The 17,886-nt window shown below is 42.8% G+C and overlaps 1 protein-coding gene across 1 annotated transcript in view; it reads left to right on the forward strand.

Annotated features, from left to right (window-relative positions):
• The first annotated feature begins 149 nt into the window (after positions 1–149).
• ADAM7 (ADAM metallopeptidase domain 7) overlaps positions 150–17,886 on the forward strand; it is a 67,400-nt gene continuing 49,663 nt past the window's right edge. Inside the window, exons 1-2 of the mRNA XM_045853638.1 lie at positions 150–242; positions 4,349–4,457. Of these exons, the coding sequence (XP_045709594.1) occupies positions 150–242; positions 4,349–4,457 (202 nt within the window). The remainder of the gene's footprint in view (positions 243–4,348; positions 4,458–17,886) is intronic.

Raw genomic sequence — 17,886 nt, forward strand, 5'->3', positions numbered from 1 at the left:
ACTGAAAACCAACATGCAGGAATGTGTGATTAAATACATCATATTAAAACCTGTATTAGTCACATTTATTCAGAGAAACAGAAAATGTGTATTTATTCATTTATACGATACATGGGAGAGTGATTGACTATGAGAAATCAGCTCATGTGATGACGAAGACTGAGGATTCCCACAACCTGACAGCTGCAAACTCAGGCCCAGGAGAGCCGAAGGTGCAATTCAGTCCAAAGGCAGGAGAGGAGGTGAGGTGTTGGAGCTCAAGCAGCAGGCTGGAAGGGAGGAGGAGTGAATTCCCTTCTCCTCTGTCTTTTGCTCTCCTTAGGCCCCAGCCTTCTCTGTGGCCGTGAGTGAGAGTGCCACAGGGCAGAGTGGGAGGCGAGGTGAGTGGTGGGTGGCAGGGGAGTGCAGGACCTAGAAATGAGGAAGGACGGTTACCTAGTAGACACTGTACTAAGTCCTTGCCATGTATTGTCTTCTCTAATTTCCATCACAATCACTTCAGATTGGTCATGTTTCAGTTTTGCAGATGATAATGTTAACATTCAGGAAGAGCGAACCAGTGTCACACAGCAAACAAATGGATGACCGGACCCTGCCCCAGACATGACACTCTCTTTCTAGGAAAGTACACTGATGTTTCAGTATTTGAGAAGTATATTTAATCATCATGTATTTTAGAAACTAATAAGAAAAACTAACAGCTAAAAATCATAATAAGAAAATTAAATAGTTGTAAGACCAAATTATCCTTTTAGAGTTTTGTACAAATTAAGAAAGATGAAATAGCAGCATGTGAAATATTTCAATGCAGACAATGGTGACGAGTTAAACTTTCTTCCCCGTGAAGAAGCAACCAAGGAAACAGATATGAAAGGGAGATCATATACAAGCAGCTTGAAAGGCTTTAAAATAGTTTTCTTTTTCCTAGAAATCAGGGAAGAAAAGTAGGTTACAGTTCATGTTTCTTCCAACCTTCTTGCTCCCGGGGGGCAGAGAACTGGCATGAAGGGAGCAGGAGTGGGTGGCCCCGAGGCTGCTCCCAGCAGCCCCCTCCATGGCAGAAGGCGCCCAGCCTGTGATTACACATAAGCCAGTTCCAGGACTCTCTGGAAGCTTTTATATCATAATAAACAACAAAGAGAAAATAGACTTGACCTGCTCTTAATGTTCTATCATAATTTTTTAAAATGTGGTTCCTTTCTTAGTCTAGAAAAAAACTGAAGAATCTGTATGTTTAATAACTAGACCAGATGAAGAACTGATCTAATCAAACCTTTGATGTCACTGAAGGTAAGGGACATGATCCGTGATGTGTGTGTGCACATGGTACGTGCATGCACATTGTGTGAGCACGTGTGTGCCTATACACTTGCTCAGGGAATTCCATTCAAACACAGAAGCACTCACACAAAGGAATTTGGGGAACAGGCTGTCCTCGGAGGTTACAGTGAGTAGAGATGCTAGGTGTGATGGAAGCAGAGTTCAACCAGCCAGGAAAAGAATGGAAGAGCCACAGGGTCCAGATGTGACTGTGAAGATTTTACGGATCAAAATGATTTTCTGTGGATGGCGGTGAATGAAGAGGCTCTGAAGTACAGCAGAGGGAGAATGAAGAGTGTTGGCTGATTCCAAGTGGCACTAAGTGGTTGAGGATCAAAGAGTCAGCAACAAGAGGCCTTTGTAAGGGAAGTTGTAGAGTGTATTTTGGGGAGAGAAAGTGCAGGCCAGGACTGTGACCATAAGGAGCCTACGTTTGTAAGGAAGCATTTGTATGGAAAATGTGGTTTAGAAGATAGTATTCAAGGTTTGAGATTAAGGCAGTTAAAACCAAATGAGAGTTACCTATGAAAGGGCATGTTGGAGACGGTTTTACTGGCTGCAGAGACCCCAGAATAAATCACAAAAAAGTGTGGATGCAATACTGCATTTTAAGGGAGGTATTCTCAAGTAGGCATTCTGGAATCTTATGCAGAAGACACCTCTGAATTAGATTTTCTTCTGGGAACTTCCTTTAGAACGAAGGTTTGAGGGTACAAGGGTGGCCACAGGTCCAGCATCTTAACAACTAGCACATAGCTTGGCACTAACCAAGCACTGGGAAGGAAGAAAGGAAGGGAGGGAGGGAGGGGGGGAAGGAGGGAGGGAAAGAAAGAAAGAAAGTAAGACAGAAACAGAGACACGGTGAAAAGGAGCGAAAACAAGTGATGTGAGAATGGGAAAAGAGAGTTGCACGCAATGTTTAGGGAAAGCTATGGTCTGGAAAGAAACAAACTCCTCTGAACAGCACTTATAAGTTCTTCGGACTCTGAAATAATCTATAGGAAAAAGAAAGAAAGGTGAAAAAAAACCATGATTATTGAGCTTTACTGGAAGTGGGGCAGAGTTCTCAACGAACTCAAGTGAAAATGGGAGAGCAGGTTGTGTGATGCCGTTCCTCTTGGCCTGAATCTGTATTTTGTTTTAGGGAGAGACCTTCTGCTGACAGAGGCCGCACCCAACAGTGAGAACAAAGGGCAATAAAAACATGTTTGCGTTAATAAATGTAACGTGTAGTTTTGACGATTTGTAAAGAAGTGTAATGATCCATGAAAATGAACTAGTTTAGACTTGTGCTAAAGAGTGCATTCGCATCTGCGAGGGCCGCAGTTATCCCACGATGCTATAATCTTGTCCCTTCTTCTTCCCACCTTTCATTCCAGAAAGCATGTTCTCAGTCCTTGTATTCTCTCTGTGGCTGTTCCAAGTTAGAAGTTCAACTATCACCTTGACTCAGTTGGGCCCAGCTGAACTAGCCTGGGCTTGGGTGGACCTCTTTTCTAAGCTGACCTTCAGGATTCTGAGGACTCCAGTGGACATCTCAACCTGCCAGCCTGGCTTTCATCTTGAATGCAGCATCTGACACTGCATTCTACTGCTGTTTCCCTCAAAGAGCCCCCTTCACCAACATATGTTTCAGGGAGCCTTGAACCATCAAGATCAGTCCTTGCATTGCCTTTCTTGTGATCACACACATAGTCAACAAATTCCAAGAGAGAAATGGAGGCAGACAGAGGGTCAGAAAAAGCTCACCAGAGAAAAGGAGGTAAGAGAATGGAGAAAAAGTTGGGAGGAACTAAAAGAAATCTTCTTTCCTCAATAGAAGAATCAGAAAAGATTCTTCCAAGACTGGTACCATTCTGTTTCAGGGGACTATAAAATCATTCTAAATTTCGACCATTAAATATCAAAATATTTCACAAACTATTAGGGACTGACAGTTTTTCAGCTTTGTTCATCCCCCAGACCACCACCTTTTCATTTCTGAAATCATATTAACTTGGATTTTGGTATCTTCACAGACAAGTGACAGTAATCAACAAAAGATAAACTCAAAGAGGAAGCAAGTCCCTCCCTCCCACCTTGGGGAAAAGAAGTGATGTTTTCTCAGCTCCAACATTCATGGGATGTAAGAAAGCAGTGAGAAATTCAGATGAAGGGTAGGTAATGAGTTTTCTGTAGGCAGATGAAAAGAAGCGGAGAGGGAGAATCAAGGTTTAAAAGGTCAGTACTGTTGAGCCAGGCAGTCAGATCACCTTTATAGAGATTACTTGTAAGTAACTGAATCTATTACATTGAAAAAAATCCACAACTCTTCAAGTATTCCGAAGGGATCCCCAGCCTGAGTCCTGTGCCCTGGACTGGGCTCGCTCTGCCTGCGGACCTGCCACGCCAGGTCCACATGCGCTCACCCCTCAGCTCTTACAAAAAGATCTTACATAACGAAAAATAAAAGCATCTGTCTTGGGTTCCTTTGGCAGAGCCAAGTACAGTGTTTTTCCCAGAAACTAACTTTACTGAATACTTAATACCAGCGAGAGATAAACAGCAGTGTCAGACACAAACGTAAACAGTCCTCTTCCTAAAATGCAGCAATCTGCTGTTTGCAGAAACTCTGGCCCTAAGGACTGGGACATCTTTCTGTACCTTGGCCTCTTCCCTTCCTTTATTTCAATTTTTCCATTTTATTCCATTTTACTGGCTATCAACTTCTCCTCTTCAATTTTGATCCCCGTTCATCCCTATAAATCCCATCTCTAAACTATCTGCTGGCCCCTCCTGCTAAGTTCCCAGAAATGACACTTACTTCCCCGCCGCAGGCTGTCTCCCCGGTCTGAACACCTGTGACTAGGAGCTGAGTGTGCTGGTGACGGTGGCAGGGAACAGAACACAGATTTCTCAGCCCAGCCAGCCCGGTACCACAGACCAGGGTGCACGGGGTGCCCCAAAGCCTGACTGAGCTGGAGACTCCCCCTGGAGCAAGCGCTTCTTGCCTCTCTCCGTTTCTGTGTCTCTGTATACTTTTCCCCAGCATCAGAGGGGCCGTGACAAGCGAGCTGCTGTTGAGCAGAGTAGAGGAGTCCGGGATGGGGGACTGGTGGGCTTTAATGAGGAGTCTGGAAACTTAGAGAGACGCTCAGGTAGGTGTTTTGTTTTTGACAAATATATGGCTTTGCGCGCCCACGTGTGGACAGAATGGGTACAGCAGCAGAGCCACGTCTAAGTACTCGGCTGACCTTGTAAAACCTCAGTGGTAATGCAGCCCTCGCTGACAATGCCTTTACTGTGGGCCTCGGGCTGTGTTGCTTAAATGGTACATGACCACGGCAGAGAGAAGAAAACAGGTTCTACAGAGAGATGACTTAGGGCCTGTCCCTGAACCAAGTTCCTACTCACAGCCTCTACAACCAGCCCAACCTGCATTTCCTTCAGGTTGTCTTAATAAAATCGACGCTCTTGGGTTGAAACCTGCATCCTTTGCCAAGTTTATCCATTTGGCTCAATAAAAATAACTTGGTTCTACTTTTGATTTGGAACTAAATTTGGGACTTAGAGTTAGTAAGGAACCTCTTTCTTATTCATTTAACACTCAACTAGTTTTCCACTGGAAAGGAGTCTTTGAAGAAGCCGGAGGACAGAGGGGCATGCATGGTCTGGATGGATCTCCGTGGGACATTGCTACTATCATACACATGCCCATGCACACATGCATGCACACACACACACACACACACACACACACTGGTGCCCCCAGCTGAGTGGTACCGAATTACCTGCGATGGTTATTGACAGTGTTTGCAGGTTCCACTAAAGTGTTTGTCCCCTAAAGCCTATGCAGGGAGGCATAGACCCCAGGTGTGTCATCCATGGTCAGGAGCACAAAAGGAAACTGCCAAATACTGAAGAGATTCCAGTTTCTTCTCCAGGGATGTTAAGAGTAGGAAAAAAATCTGGATTGGAGGAATCAGTGGTCTGGCTTGAGATTGTTGCGGCATATCATTTGCTCCAGAGCAACATATGATGAAGCATTCAAACATCTAGGTCTCGTCTCCAGGCTTTGGAGGTAACCCTCGCATTCAGTCAGAAGGCACCTGCAGCCTCATTAGGTGGATGCCCCATTCCCCACAAACTTGTTTTTCTAGTTGTACATTTTCTGCAGGACTGCCAGTCCCAATGCAACTTGTCACATCCTGAAGACCCCCCATGGTTATTCCTGAATCAGTTTGTGCACCCTTATTCGGTCTGGACGTGGCCTGCATGTCCTGTTTCACACCCTGGTGGCTTGCTCTTTCCCAGTCCTTCTTGGTGATGGCTCTGCTCTCACACGCCTTCCAACTGAACCAGGCTGCATCACCATCACGTTCATCCCTATCCTCCAAGTCAGGGGTGTCCCTGCACTTTGCTTAGACCACAGTGTCAGCCCAGTAACTGCCATTAGAGATTGGACCTTCCAGCTCCTACCCTGGAGAAGGCTGTCTCCATGGGGGGGAGATGTTTTCACTCGTTGGTAATTGATAATTTAAAGGTGTTATAACTTTCTGCTTCATTTTATTATTGTTTACTTCTTTGTTTAAGTCCACATTTATTCCTTTATGGAATAAATAGAAGTACAGAAAAAACTAAATTTGGGGAATGGGCACTCATGTCCTGGAAAGATGCCAGGACATCTTTCACTCCTTCTTGGGCATAGCATGTACAGTCCTTCTATTTACAAAAATAGCCCTCACCAAAGGATGGTCTTGGCCACAATGAGGGGCCCGGTGTGATGTGCAGAGATCTATGAAAAATTGAGGACTAATTCACTCTTTTAGAAAATAAATCTACGTACAAACAATGTTCAGCAGTAAAGAACTCTCTAAGAACATGAGGACCACAGGCAGATAAAAACTTCTGCTGACCACCGGGACAGGAAGCTCTCATGATCTATGGCCAAGGTTGGGATGGTCATCTTCCCGAGATGGTCAGTGGATTCATTTCCCTGCATTTCCCAAGCTACTGTGGGCCAACTACCAGAAGGGCAGGCACCTGTGGCAGGTTCTGTTACAGACAGCAGAGAAAACCCCTTATGTCCCACCTGACTGTCTGAAAAATCTGAATGAAAGAAAGGTACAGCCTCTGATGTCCATCAGCCAATACCCAGTGCCCACCACCATCCTTCACTGTCCTAGGCACTGCTGGCCTCAGAAATCTCTATTGTTTTCTGAGGTATAGACCAGCAGGGGCATTGGCACTTGGTTGGCCCCCTCCAGAGTTCAAGTCTGTGCATGGGAAGCCTAGTGAGGCAGACATCTGGGAAACTGGAAAGCAGTGGCCAGGGCTGTGGGACTTACTGGCACCGGCAAATAGCGTGTGGTTAGTTACCACATTTCATCGATGCTAAAGGTAACATCCTTTCACATTTTAACATTTATGAACTACAGATACTACTTGTAGTAAGCAAATATATATATGGACACTGTATACAAGCATGCATACACATACATTTGATGAGCTGATGTTTCCTTTTTTCTCTTCAATGACTGTTTATTAAGTCAATGCTGTACGTAACTGCATGTCACATGTCATTGGAGGAAATGAACTCATTACCATGTCAATTCATGACACTCACTGGACCTTGACAATGATCAGGCCCTGCTCTTTTGCATTAAGAAAAACACAGTAGGCCCTGGCAGGTGGGGCTCAGTGGATTGAGCACTGGCCTAAGAACCAAAGGGTTGCCAGTTGGATTCCCAGTCAGGGCACATGCCTGGGATGCTGGCTAGGCCGCTGCTTGGGGGCAGCTGATCCATGTATCTCTCACACATTGCTCTTTTTCTCCCTCTCTTTCTCTCTCCTTAATAAAGTAAATAAACAAAATCTTAAACAATAAAAAAGAAAAGAAAAAGAAAAACACAGGTTTCTATTTGATGAGGCAATTGTGACCCCTGCTGTCCAGGGTAAGGAACTTGCTGTAGTTACCTGCTGGCCTTTCCTATGGAAAAGAGATACACATTGCTAGAACATGAAAACTTCCAGCAGGAAATGAGCAAATCATAGTTCACTTTTTCTTGAACTTTGAAATTCTAGAATTAGCTAGGTAGAGTTTTGTGTGGAAACGCTGTGAGCAACCCAAGGCGAAGAAGATGTGGTCATGAGTGACTGGGTGAACACTAGGAGGACAAATATTTGCAGACATCTACCTGTCCTTTGGGCATATCAATAACACTTTTCTCAGTCTCTTTGACCCTACTTTTTAAATACAAATATATTGAGGTGTAATTTACATACAATACAATACACTTACTCTAAGGGACCAGTTCATGAATTTTGCAAATGTCACCACCACAGTGAAAATACAGAACACTTTCATTTCAGTACCCATTCCTACCCTCTCCTCTGTCAGCGCCCCCACCCGCAGCCTAAGTCCTGTGGAATTGCTCATCTGCTCTCGCTGTGCATTGTTTGTGTTTTCTAGTTTCAAGTAAAGGGAATCTTACTGTATATATTCTTTGTGCCCAGGGTCTTTCACTCAGCACGGTGTGTGAGAAATTCATCTATCATTCCAGTTACCATGATGAATACTCAATCCCAAACTTAGTGGCATGAAACATTTTTGCATGCTCATTGCCTTGGTAGGTCAGGATTTCATCAGAGCACCATGGAGCCCACTCTGTGATGCTGGGGGTCTCAGATGAAAAGACTGGGAATTGCTTAATGCCTAGGGGCCACAGCAGCTAAGGCAGTGCCATCTTAGCCTGGAGGTTGGTGTTAGCTAATGGCAGCAATCCCAAAGGTATCTTGGACTAGAACACTGATTCATGGCTTCTCCCCAGATGTGTGGCCTCAGAGTTATGAGAATTAGTACCTGGGGGGGGGGGCAGGGGTGTAAAACAAGTGCCACTGGACCAGGCAGGAGCTGTATGCCCTTTCCTGACCTAGCCACGAATGTCATATAGTATCACTTCAGGTGCTTTGTGTTGCTTGCAAGTGTACCATGATGCCAATCCAGACTCACGAGAAGTTCCAACAAAGACTATGAAAAAGAATTTGCAAATGTATTTTAAAACTGCCTCATCTACTTCATCGTGTGCACTGGCAGCTCTCTCTTTGTTAACTCACTCAGTAGCATGCTATCCTGTGTCCGTAGCATGGTTTGTGTGATTCATTTTACCACTCATGCAGATTAAGGCACTTTCCAGTCTGTGGTTATTCTGAGTGTCACTGCAGTGAACATGTGCACACAAGTCTTTGGACAGGTGGCTTCCTTTCTCAAGGTGAATGCCAAGAGTGCAATTACTCGATCATATGGCAGTGCACATTTAACTTTAGAAGAAACTAATAAGATGTTTTCTAGAATATTATCATGTCACATCTCCATCAATCATATGTGAGAATCTGAGTTATTCCAAATGTTCACCAACATTAACATTGCCGTCTGAATATTTTTTGCCATTCTCTTGTGTATGGAAAAAAAAACTAGTGTTCTTGCCTTTTGTTGTTCTCCTTTACTTCCATATAGAACACCTCACTTCTGATGCTGCTGGCCACCAGTTCTGTGACACCAGTAGGACGTCCTAGAGTTCAACTCAGTTCTGACATACTTACCTGGGGAGAACATCAAGCCCTACAGGTCAAGGGCTCAGTCCCACTAGATTGTCCTGCTTCAGGTGCCAATTGCAGGGAGTAGGTCCCCAGATTATCCACAATTTCTGTCCAACTTGGCTAGAAGTTGGGGGTTCTCATGATCTCCTTCCCCTTGGATATGATTATTTACTGGAACAGCTCACAAAACCAGGGAAACACTTATACTTAATGGTTTATTAAAGGGTATGACAAAGGATACAGGTGAACAGTTAGATGCAGAGGTACATGGGACAAGGTCTGGGTGGGCTCCGAGCGCTGGAGCTGCTGTCACTGGGAAGTTGGGGTGCGTCACCTTCCCGGTGCATAGATGTGCTCACCGACCTGGAGGCTCTCTGAAACCCCCTGCAACTGGGATTTTATGGAGGCTTCCTTACATAGGAATGATCCATTATTCATTCCATTTCCATCCTATGTCTGCTCTCTGCAGGACAGTGGTGTGAGGCTAAAATTTCCAAGCTCCTAATCATAGTTTGGTCTTCCTGGTGACCAGCCTCTGTACAGGAGCCCTCCAGGAGCCCACCAGATCCACCTCGTTAGAACAAAAGATGCTCCCAGGGGTCAAAGACCAAACCTTAGAACAAGACAGGCTTGTATCCCTTAGGAAAGTGTGGGAGTTTTGATTAAGAATCCTGTGCCAGGAACTGAAGGGCAGACATACATGTATATAGTTCATTTTCTCCTTTCTATACTCCAATCCAACATCCCAGAAAGGCATATGATTAAAAAATAAGTCTAACATAATATTTCTGTGTTTAAAATGTTTGTGGGTATTGCATTCAGAATGAAAAAAAGACCCATCTTTTTATTCTAGCAAACAGACCTCTACATAATCCATCTCCAACTTATTGGGCAGCTTTGTCTGGTGGCACAGCCCCACCTCCCCAGTCCTGTCCGCCCTGTTGCACTGGTAAATACATCTCTACTGAGTGCCCAGTTCCAAGAATCTTCCAGGGGTTTGGATGTGAGTTGACTTCATCTAAATTATTTTAAAACAATTTTATTCTGATTCTTGCAATAATCGACCAGATAGTTCATACCTGTGAGCAATTTCATCATTCCATCAATATCTATTATATATATAATATTCATATAATGTTTGTCCTGTTTAAGTGAGTATAGTTGACGCTTGAACAACATTGGTTTGAACTGTGTACATCCAATTACACATGGAGTTTTTTCAATACATTCCTGTGCTGTTTTTGATCCATGGTAGGGAGTCTGCAGATGTGGAGGGCCAATGGTATGCATTGATCCTTGCAATTTCATACAGAGGACTTGTGCATCCTTGGATTTTTGTATGCCTGAGGGGGTTGGTCCTGGAACCAACCCCTTTGCAGATACTTAGGGAAAACTTAGGTAGTTAACTTTGGGGAAAGTCAAAAGTATAATACCACATATTGTTACAAATTAGTGAATTGCCTGATAGAGTGAGTGTTCAGGCTACATGTTTCATTTCATCATGAGGTAGTAGGGTTAATTTCAAGCCTGAACTAAAATGGTGCAATCTGAGTTAAGGAATATCGCTGAGGGCCCATATTCCATCCTTAGCTTTCTCTTTGTAAGGAGACAGCCTTGGCTGTGGGGAGTTCACGGCACAGGTTTGAGGGCCATGCCCAGCCTCTGGCTGTGACTAATGAAGTGCTGCAAGTCCAGGCACGCAGAGATCAAGCTCTGCCGGAAGGTACAAGTGTGGGAGAAGGCAATGGGCACACTGCGGAGATGCTATCACCTTCCTATTTTCAGAAGAAAGGCATGACGGATATCCAACTTTTGGAAATAATGATATTATTTTGGCTCCTAGTATTTGATGGTCTGGCTTAGCTCCTGGTTACAAGTGACCCTGGGGCTTTTAAGCAGCCTTGTGTTAGCTATACACTGTAGACAGAGAGAAGCTTGAAGTTTCAGGAAAATTAGAGTGGCATTTTTTCTGTCACAATACATTTATAATGTTTATCATCTATTCTGTAAACTGAGTGCAGCAATAAAGTTATGATAAATTAATCTTCTTAATCTACTACTTATTGAGTCCCAACAGTGAACAAGGTCTGGGAATAGACCCTGAAAGGTCTAGACCCTGCAGGGTATATTTGAATGTTAACCACAGCCTGTCTTCAAAAAGCTTGTGTGTATTTCAGAAGATAAGATGAAAATTTTATTAATACTCCCTGGCATTGCTAGAGTTTGAGAGAAGTGACAGGAGGAAGACATGAGACTTCAGATATATCACTCTACTGAGGTCTACACAAACTTGCTAAATACCAGAGACTACCCTATATCTAGTCTAAAAACACAAGCTAAGAAAAGAGAAAAAAACTCATTCAAAGTTTCTCACACAGACTGTCAGGCAGAGGCAGGCAGAGTGTTAGGAATGAGGGAAAGGAAGAAACAGTGGTTCTGTGGTAGGTAACAGAAATTTCATGAAGAATGAGGCAGGAGATGTGTGGGTTCAGGGAAGGTGGACAGAGACAGTCCCTCACCCCAGAGGGTAATGTATTGTATTTGTCAAATTGGAAGAGAAGGGTGGCATGAAATGAAGATGATTAAGACACAAAAGACTGACTAGTATACTCTAAGTTCTGTTCAGTCAACCCTGAAAAAGGTGTTTCGGCTGAACCTGGAGGAAGATGAAAGGCGAGCCAGATGCGTGGGAAAGCTCACACAGGGCGCTAATGGAAGGTGCAGGGACACCAAGAACTTGGTTGGTGCAAGGCCAACCAAGCAAATAATCTGTTTCCACTCTTTTGTGTTAGTAATCTTAAAATATTTTGCAAGAAGTGTCTGGACATAATAAGTTATTTGCCCTTACATTTGGCCATTCCTGCTACTAGGATACGCTCTTCAGAAAGGCAGAAGAAGGAAGAGCCTCAGACATTCATTGCTAATACTTATTCAGTTTCTTAAAAAGAAAATATAAGCTTTAAGGACAATATCATGAAACAAAGGGTTAATTTGCACTAAAAGCATTTATTGAGAGCCTACTATGTGTGAGGTACTATTCTGGACATTGGGGATATAGCACTGAAGAACAGACAACATTTTCTGTATTGTATTCTAGCAAAAGTACATAGATGAAAAAACAAATACATAAACAAAAGTCTTCACTGGCGAGGTGCTTAGTTTTCATTCACCAGGTGGGAAGTGGATAGGAGAGCTTAGATGTATTGTATGAAGGGATATACAATGTAAAATAGAATGTGCAGAGAAGATCTTAATGAAAAGATGATGTTTGAGGAAAGGACTGACAAAGGTGAGGTATGGAGACCTGAAGTTGAAGTGACAACATGCTGGCATATTTGTGCTGGGTACAGCAAGAAGGACAGAACAGCTGCAGAGAACCAAGGGGAAGACAAAGGGATGAGATTCAAGAGTAACAAGGTGCCAGACAGTGAAGGACTTGTAAATCATTGCAAAGAATTTAGCTTCTACTCAGATGTTAAGCCATTGGGATATTTTAAAGAGAGGGGTGACACAAGATTGCTTCCATTTTAAAGGGATGTTCAGTTACTTTGGAAAATAGGCTGTGAAGGAAAGGCAAAGATGGAAACAGTAAAACAGCTGATCAGGAAGTTGTACTGACCTAGGTGAGAGGTGACTGTGGTTTTTTCTCAGAGAGGTAGCGGCAGAGACCATGAAAAGAGGTTAGATTCTGCATCCATTCTGAAGGAAGAGCCCACAATATTTCCTGACACACTGTGCATGGGGTGGGAGAGAAAGGAAAGGCTCAGGACAGTGCCAAAATCTTTGGTTTGAGTAGCTATATAGATGGACAGCACTGTCATTTCCTGAGGTGAGCAAGACCTCTGGAGGGACAGTTTTGGGGATGAAGATCGGGAGGAAGTTTTTTGAATATATTAAATTTGTGATACCCACCAGACATCAAAATGGAAATACCAAATAAATGACTGAAGAAAATATATTTCTGGGACATATGAATGTGTCAGTTAAGAGCATCACGGTAATTTTTAACTCATGTGATTCTGTAAAATCTCCAAGGGAAGAATTATAGACAGGAAAGAGAATAAGTTCAAAGAGTGAGACTAGGGCCCTTGGACGCTTAAAGGTCTGGGGTCTGAGGAGAAATGATTGAAGAACTTCATGTCAGAAGGAGCAGCTCATGAGGGAGAAACAGCAGGTCTGGAAGTCAAGTAAAAAAGTGTGTCCAATCAAGAGAGGGTCAAATAAGACATCAAATGCGACTGAGAGATGAAACAGGTGCAAGGACTGACTGTTGAAATTAAAATCCGGAGATCACTGGTGACCTTCATGAGTAATTTCAGTAAAGTGATGGCAACAAAAGAGTCAGTATCTTGTCCCCAGGTGGAGTGGATTAAAGAGAGGAGGAGGACTTACGGACAGTGACTGTAAGATGAGTCTTTGAGAGGACTTTGATGTGAAGAAGTCAAAGAAATACTGAGGTTACTGAAAGGACATATGAGGTCAAGAGAATGGGAATAATTTGTTGAAAGATGAAGATAATTACAAGTTGTTGAGGAGTGAGGAGAAGGTGTGACATAGTTTTATAGGAGTATGGGACTTACGAAGGCTATCACCTCGGGCCTACTTATCCAACACAAGAATATCTAATTAGATTGCACTTCATTTTGTATTCTAACACCATTTGGCTTTAAGTCTGTCCTGTTTAAACCATTTGACCTTACTAAATTTACTGTATTTCATAAAGCTCTTATGAAACAGAGTGAAATTGAAGGTGAAAAATAATGTCACCCTATCAACAAATTTGAGAATGTATGTGTTGTGTATTATTCATTAATTAGTATACTTAACCCACACAGTGATCCAGTGCAGAGAATACTATTGTCCCTAGTTTTTCATGAAGAAACAGAAACTCTAGGAAAATTAAGCAATTTGTTCAATGTCTGTAGTGAAGTAATGGGATTATCAGAATTAAGAGGTGAAATTACTACACACTGTGCTTATTCCAGGTCTGCCATTTCCCAAGAATAACATTGTCCCTTTGGGAGGCAAAGCCAGTTGATCTTTAATGACTTTTGTATGTATCACATGACAATTACTATGCATATTAATTGGTAAGTCTGTGGTTACAACTGGAAAATGTGATAGTGATAAAAATTCCAAATTTGTCATTATTCTTATAGGTCAAATTTCTACTTATAATGAAAAAGTCTCAGACAAAAAGAAAAAATCAGTAAAAACATGGAAACATAGCATCTTGATGTTAAAAAAAAAGTCTTAAGAGATCAAACAGTTTAACAATCCCAATTTATAAATAAGACTCTGGAGCCCAGGAAGTAAGTGATCTGCCAGAGGCAGCAGAATTAGTCACAGGAGAATGTGGGGCTCCTGACTCCGCATCTAATGTTCTCTGCAGTGCACATAAAGGCCCATTAACGGGCTGAAATTAACTCCTACAAAGAGAATTACGAGTTCCCCTTAGTTAATGTGGTTTGGGAGTACTTTTATAATGATACTTCTTTTAAAGTAGGACAAAAATGCTAATTTGTTGTTTCTCTGTGAAGCTTTTGCCATTGTTATTATAGTTTGAATCAGATCTTTTTCTTCATCATCTGTATTCCCTTGAATTCATTGTCCCTTTTCTTCCTGTTTCTCTTTACAAAGGCGGTACAAGAATAAGCATTTTCAGCCTGCTTCTTAGTTATGACTTAGAATGTAAAGTCTGTCATCTGTCATCCATTCTGCACTTTCACCATTGTGAATTTAAGTCCTTAACAAGGTCTGCAGGATTGCTTGCCAAGTTGCTCGCTAAGAGAGAGGGAGTGGAATTGAGGGGAGAAGGGAGAGAAGGGAGCTCCAGAGGGTGAGACTGAAGGATGTCTAGAATGTGAGGGAGGCCAAAAGGGGAGAGCAGGCGAGCTCTGTGCAAAGCTGGAAGACCTCCAAGAAACATACTACTGGGTGGCTATTGTGTGAAGAAATGACCCTGGTGACGACTGGAATGAACATGAGAATCTATAGCCTCGCACTGTTCATGGAAACCAAATGGGAGTAGCTTACAGAACCTCTTACGAGAGGTTGCACCACTGATTTGCAGCAGAGAAATAAGAAGTGGACAGAACATCCCACACGTGTCTAATCTTTAAGATCTGCAGTGGTGTACACACAATGCAATATACAGATAATGTACTGTGGATTTGTACACCTGAGACCTATATAATTGTATTAAGCCATGCCACTCCAATACATTCAATAAAAATAAAGAAATAAAGATCTTCTTTTTTCTAACATTTGGACTCCACAGAACCCCTTTGATATTGGAACCTGTTTCAGGGATCATGTTTTTTGTTTTGTTTGGTTTTTTTTTAAAGCTTTATATACTTTCAGTGACCATGCTAATTTAAACACAGAAAGCTGTAACCTGAGAGTGAGAAAAAAATTATGGGCTATTTATGATATAATATTAGACTATTCTACACTAGTCACTTGATAGAGTTTGAAATTGAGGTGTAATATTCACCAAGTTTGAAAGCTTAATTATAGATGATGATGAGAAAGAATAAAGTTTGCTTCCCCTCAAAAAAAAGAAGCACCAGTGTATTATTTTTTAAAAAGAACACAGAGCCAGGCAGAAATTTCCTTTTTTAAAAATATATTTTATTGATTATGCTATTACAGTTGTCCCATTTCCCCCCTTCACTCCTCTCCACCCTGCACACCCTCTCCCACCCACATCCCCCCCCTTTAGTTCAAGTCCATGTGTCACAAGTTCTTTAGCTTCTACATTTCCCATACTATTCTTGCCCTCCCCTGTCTATTTCTACCTACCATCTGTGCTACTTACTCTCCATACCTTTTCCCCCTCTCTCCTCCTCCCACTCCCCTGTTGATAACCTTCCATGTGATCTCCATTTCTGTGGGCATGTTCCTGTTCTAGTTGTTTGCTTAGTTTCTTTTGGCTTTGTTTTAGGTGTGGCCATTAATAATTGTGAGTTTGCTGTCATTTTACTATACATGTTTTTTTTTAATCTTCTTTTTCTTAGATAAGTCCCTTTAACATTTCATAAAATAAGGGCTTGGTGATGATGAGCTCCTTTAACTTGACCTTATCTGAGAAGCACTTTATCTGCCCTCTCATTCTAAATGAAAGCTTTGCTAGATAGAGTAATCTGGGATGTAGGTCCTTGCCTTTCATGACTTGGAATACTTCTTTTCAGCCCCTTCTTGCCTATAAGGTCTCTTTTGAGAAATCAGCTGACAGTCTGATGGGAACTCCTTTGTAGGTTACTGTCTCCTTATCTCTTGCTGTTCCTAGGATTCTCTCCTTCATTTTTACCTTGGCTAATGCAATTATGATGTGCCTTGGTGTGTTCCTTCTTGGGTCCAACTTCTTTGGGACTCTCTGAGCTTCCTGGACTTTCTGGAAGTCTATTTCCTTTGCCAGATTGGGGAAGTTCTCCTTTATTATTTGTTCAAATAACCTTTCCACTTGTTGCTCTTTCTCTTCCTTTTCTGGTACCCCTATAATTTGGATGTTGGAACATTTAAAGATGTCCTGGAGGTTCCTTAGCCTCTCCTCATTTTTTTGAATTCTTATTTGTTCATTCTTTTCTGTGTGGTTGTTTCTTTTTTCTTTCTGGTCCACTCCATTGATGTGAGATCCAACTTTCTTTCCATCACTATTGGTTCCCTATGTAGTTTTCTTCATTTCACTTATTGTAGCCTTCATTTTTTCATCTAATTTGTGACCAAAATCAACCAATTCTGTGAGCTTCCCGATCACCAGTGTTTTGAACTAAACATCTGATAGGTTGGCTATCTCTCAGTTGCTTAAAAGGATGGGTTCTGGGCTTCCATTTGGTCTTCTGTTTGAGCCATCTCTCTCTCTCTCTCTCTCTCTCTCTCTCTCTCTCTCTCTCTGGTGTGGTCGTGCCTGTTACAGTGAGGGGTGGACTCTTAGGTGTCACCAGGGCTGGGCACTCCAGTCGCTGGGAGTGACACTGTATGTGGGGGTTGTGACACTGTATGTGGGGGTGGGGTCGAGAGGGAACAATGGCGCTTGCTCCACTCTCCGTTGGACCTCAGTCCCTTCTGCTGCTTCCCCCGAGCAGATTGGGCCCCTCTAGTGCCAATTCCCATGTGGGTGGGCTTGTGCATGCCATGGGACCCTCCAAGGACCTCTCCTGTGAGGCTGGGTGTCTCTCCGTGCACCTCAACTCCCACAAGTGTCCTCAATCAGTGTCCCAAGGTTCTACTTCCCAGCGCTGGGATCCTGGCTTGCTCACACTGCCTTGCTTTACAATCTCTGCCTCGCTGGGTCTGCCAGTTGCCACCCCTCTGCCAGGGTCTGCCAGCTGCCGCTTGCACACTCAGGGTCTGCCTGCTGCAGTCTTGCATGCCCCGGATGCCTTATGTGCTGGTCCCAATGCTCTCTGCTCTCCGCGCTGCAACCCGCCCCACTCTGCCCCTCCTACTGGTCTGGATGAACGGGTCTATTTCGGCTTCTTAGTTGTCCGACTTCCATTCAGATCAATTTTCTGTCAGTTGTGGATGTTATTTTGTTTCTAAATTGTTGTTGTCCCTATCTTGGTTGTGCAAGGAGGCACGGTGGGTCCACCTATGCCTCCATCTTAGAAATTTTTTTAATATCTTCTTCCCACTTATTGATTGTGTGGCTTAAGTTACAAAATTTTTTCTTCTTTGAGCGTTCATGGTTGTTTCACTTGGGTTAACCATAGACAATGCTGTACCTTTAATACTCAGATATGCTAGAAATTAAGGCTCGCCATAACTTGCTCAAAGACATCAGACAAATGCCCTAAAGCCTTATCTTTTAACATGACACCATTAATAGTTAAGATTTTATGATTGGCATTTTAAAAAGTTGTTTATCCTTTTGTATTTTCCATAATTTTAACTGTAATACAGGCAGGCTCAATAGAGTTTCTATCATCCAACAAACAATGTTCTTTTCAACTGTTACTGTGAATGGAGCTGAGAAGTTTCATTTGA

This window comes from Phyllostomus hastatus, unplaced genomic scaffold (genome assembly GCF_019186645.2).
Source record: "Phyllostomus hastatus isolate PE091 unplaced genomic scaffold, TTU_PhHast_1.1 phas_contig_98, whole genome shotgun sequence".
NCBI classification, from domain to species: domain Eukaryota; kingdom Metazoa; phylum Chordata; class Mammalia; order Chiroptera; family Phyllostomidae; genus Phyllostomus; species Phyllostomus hastatus.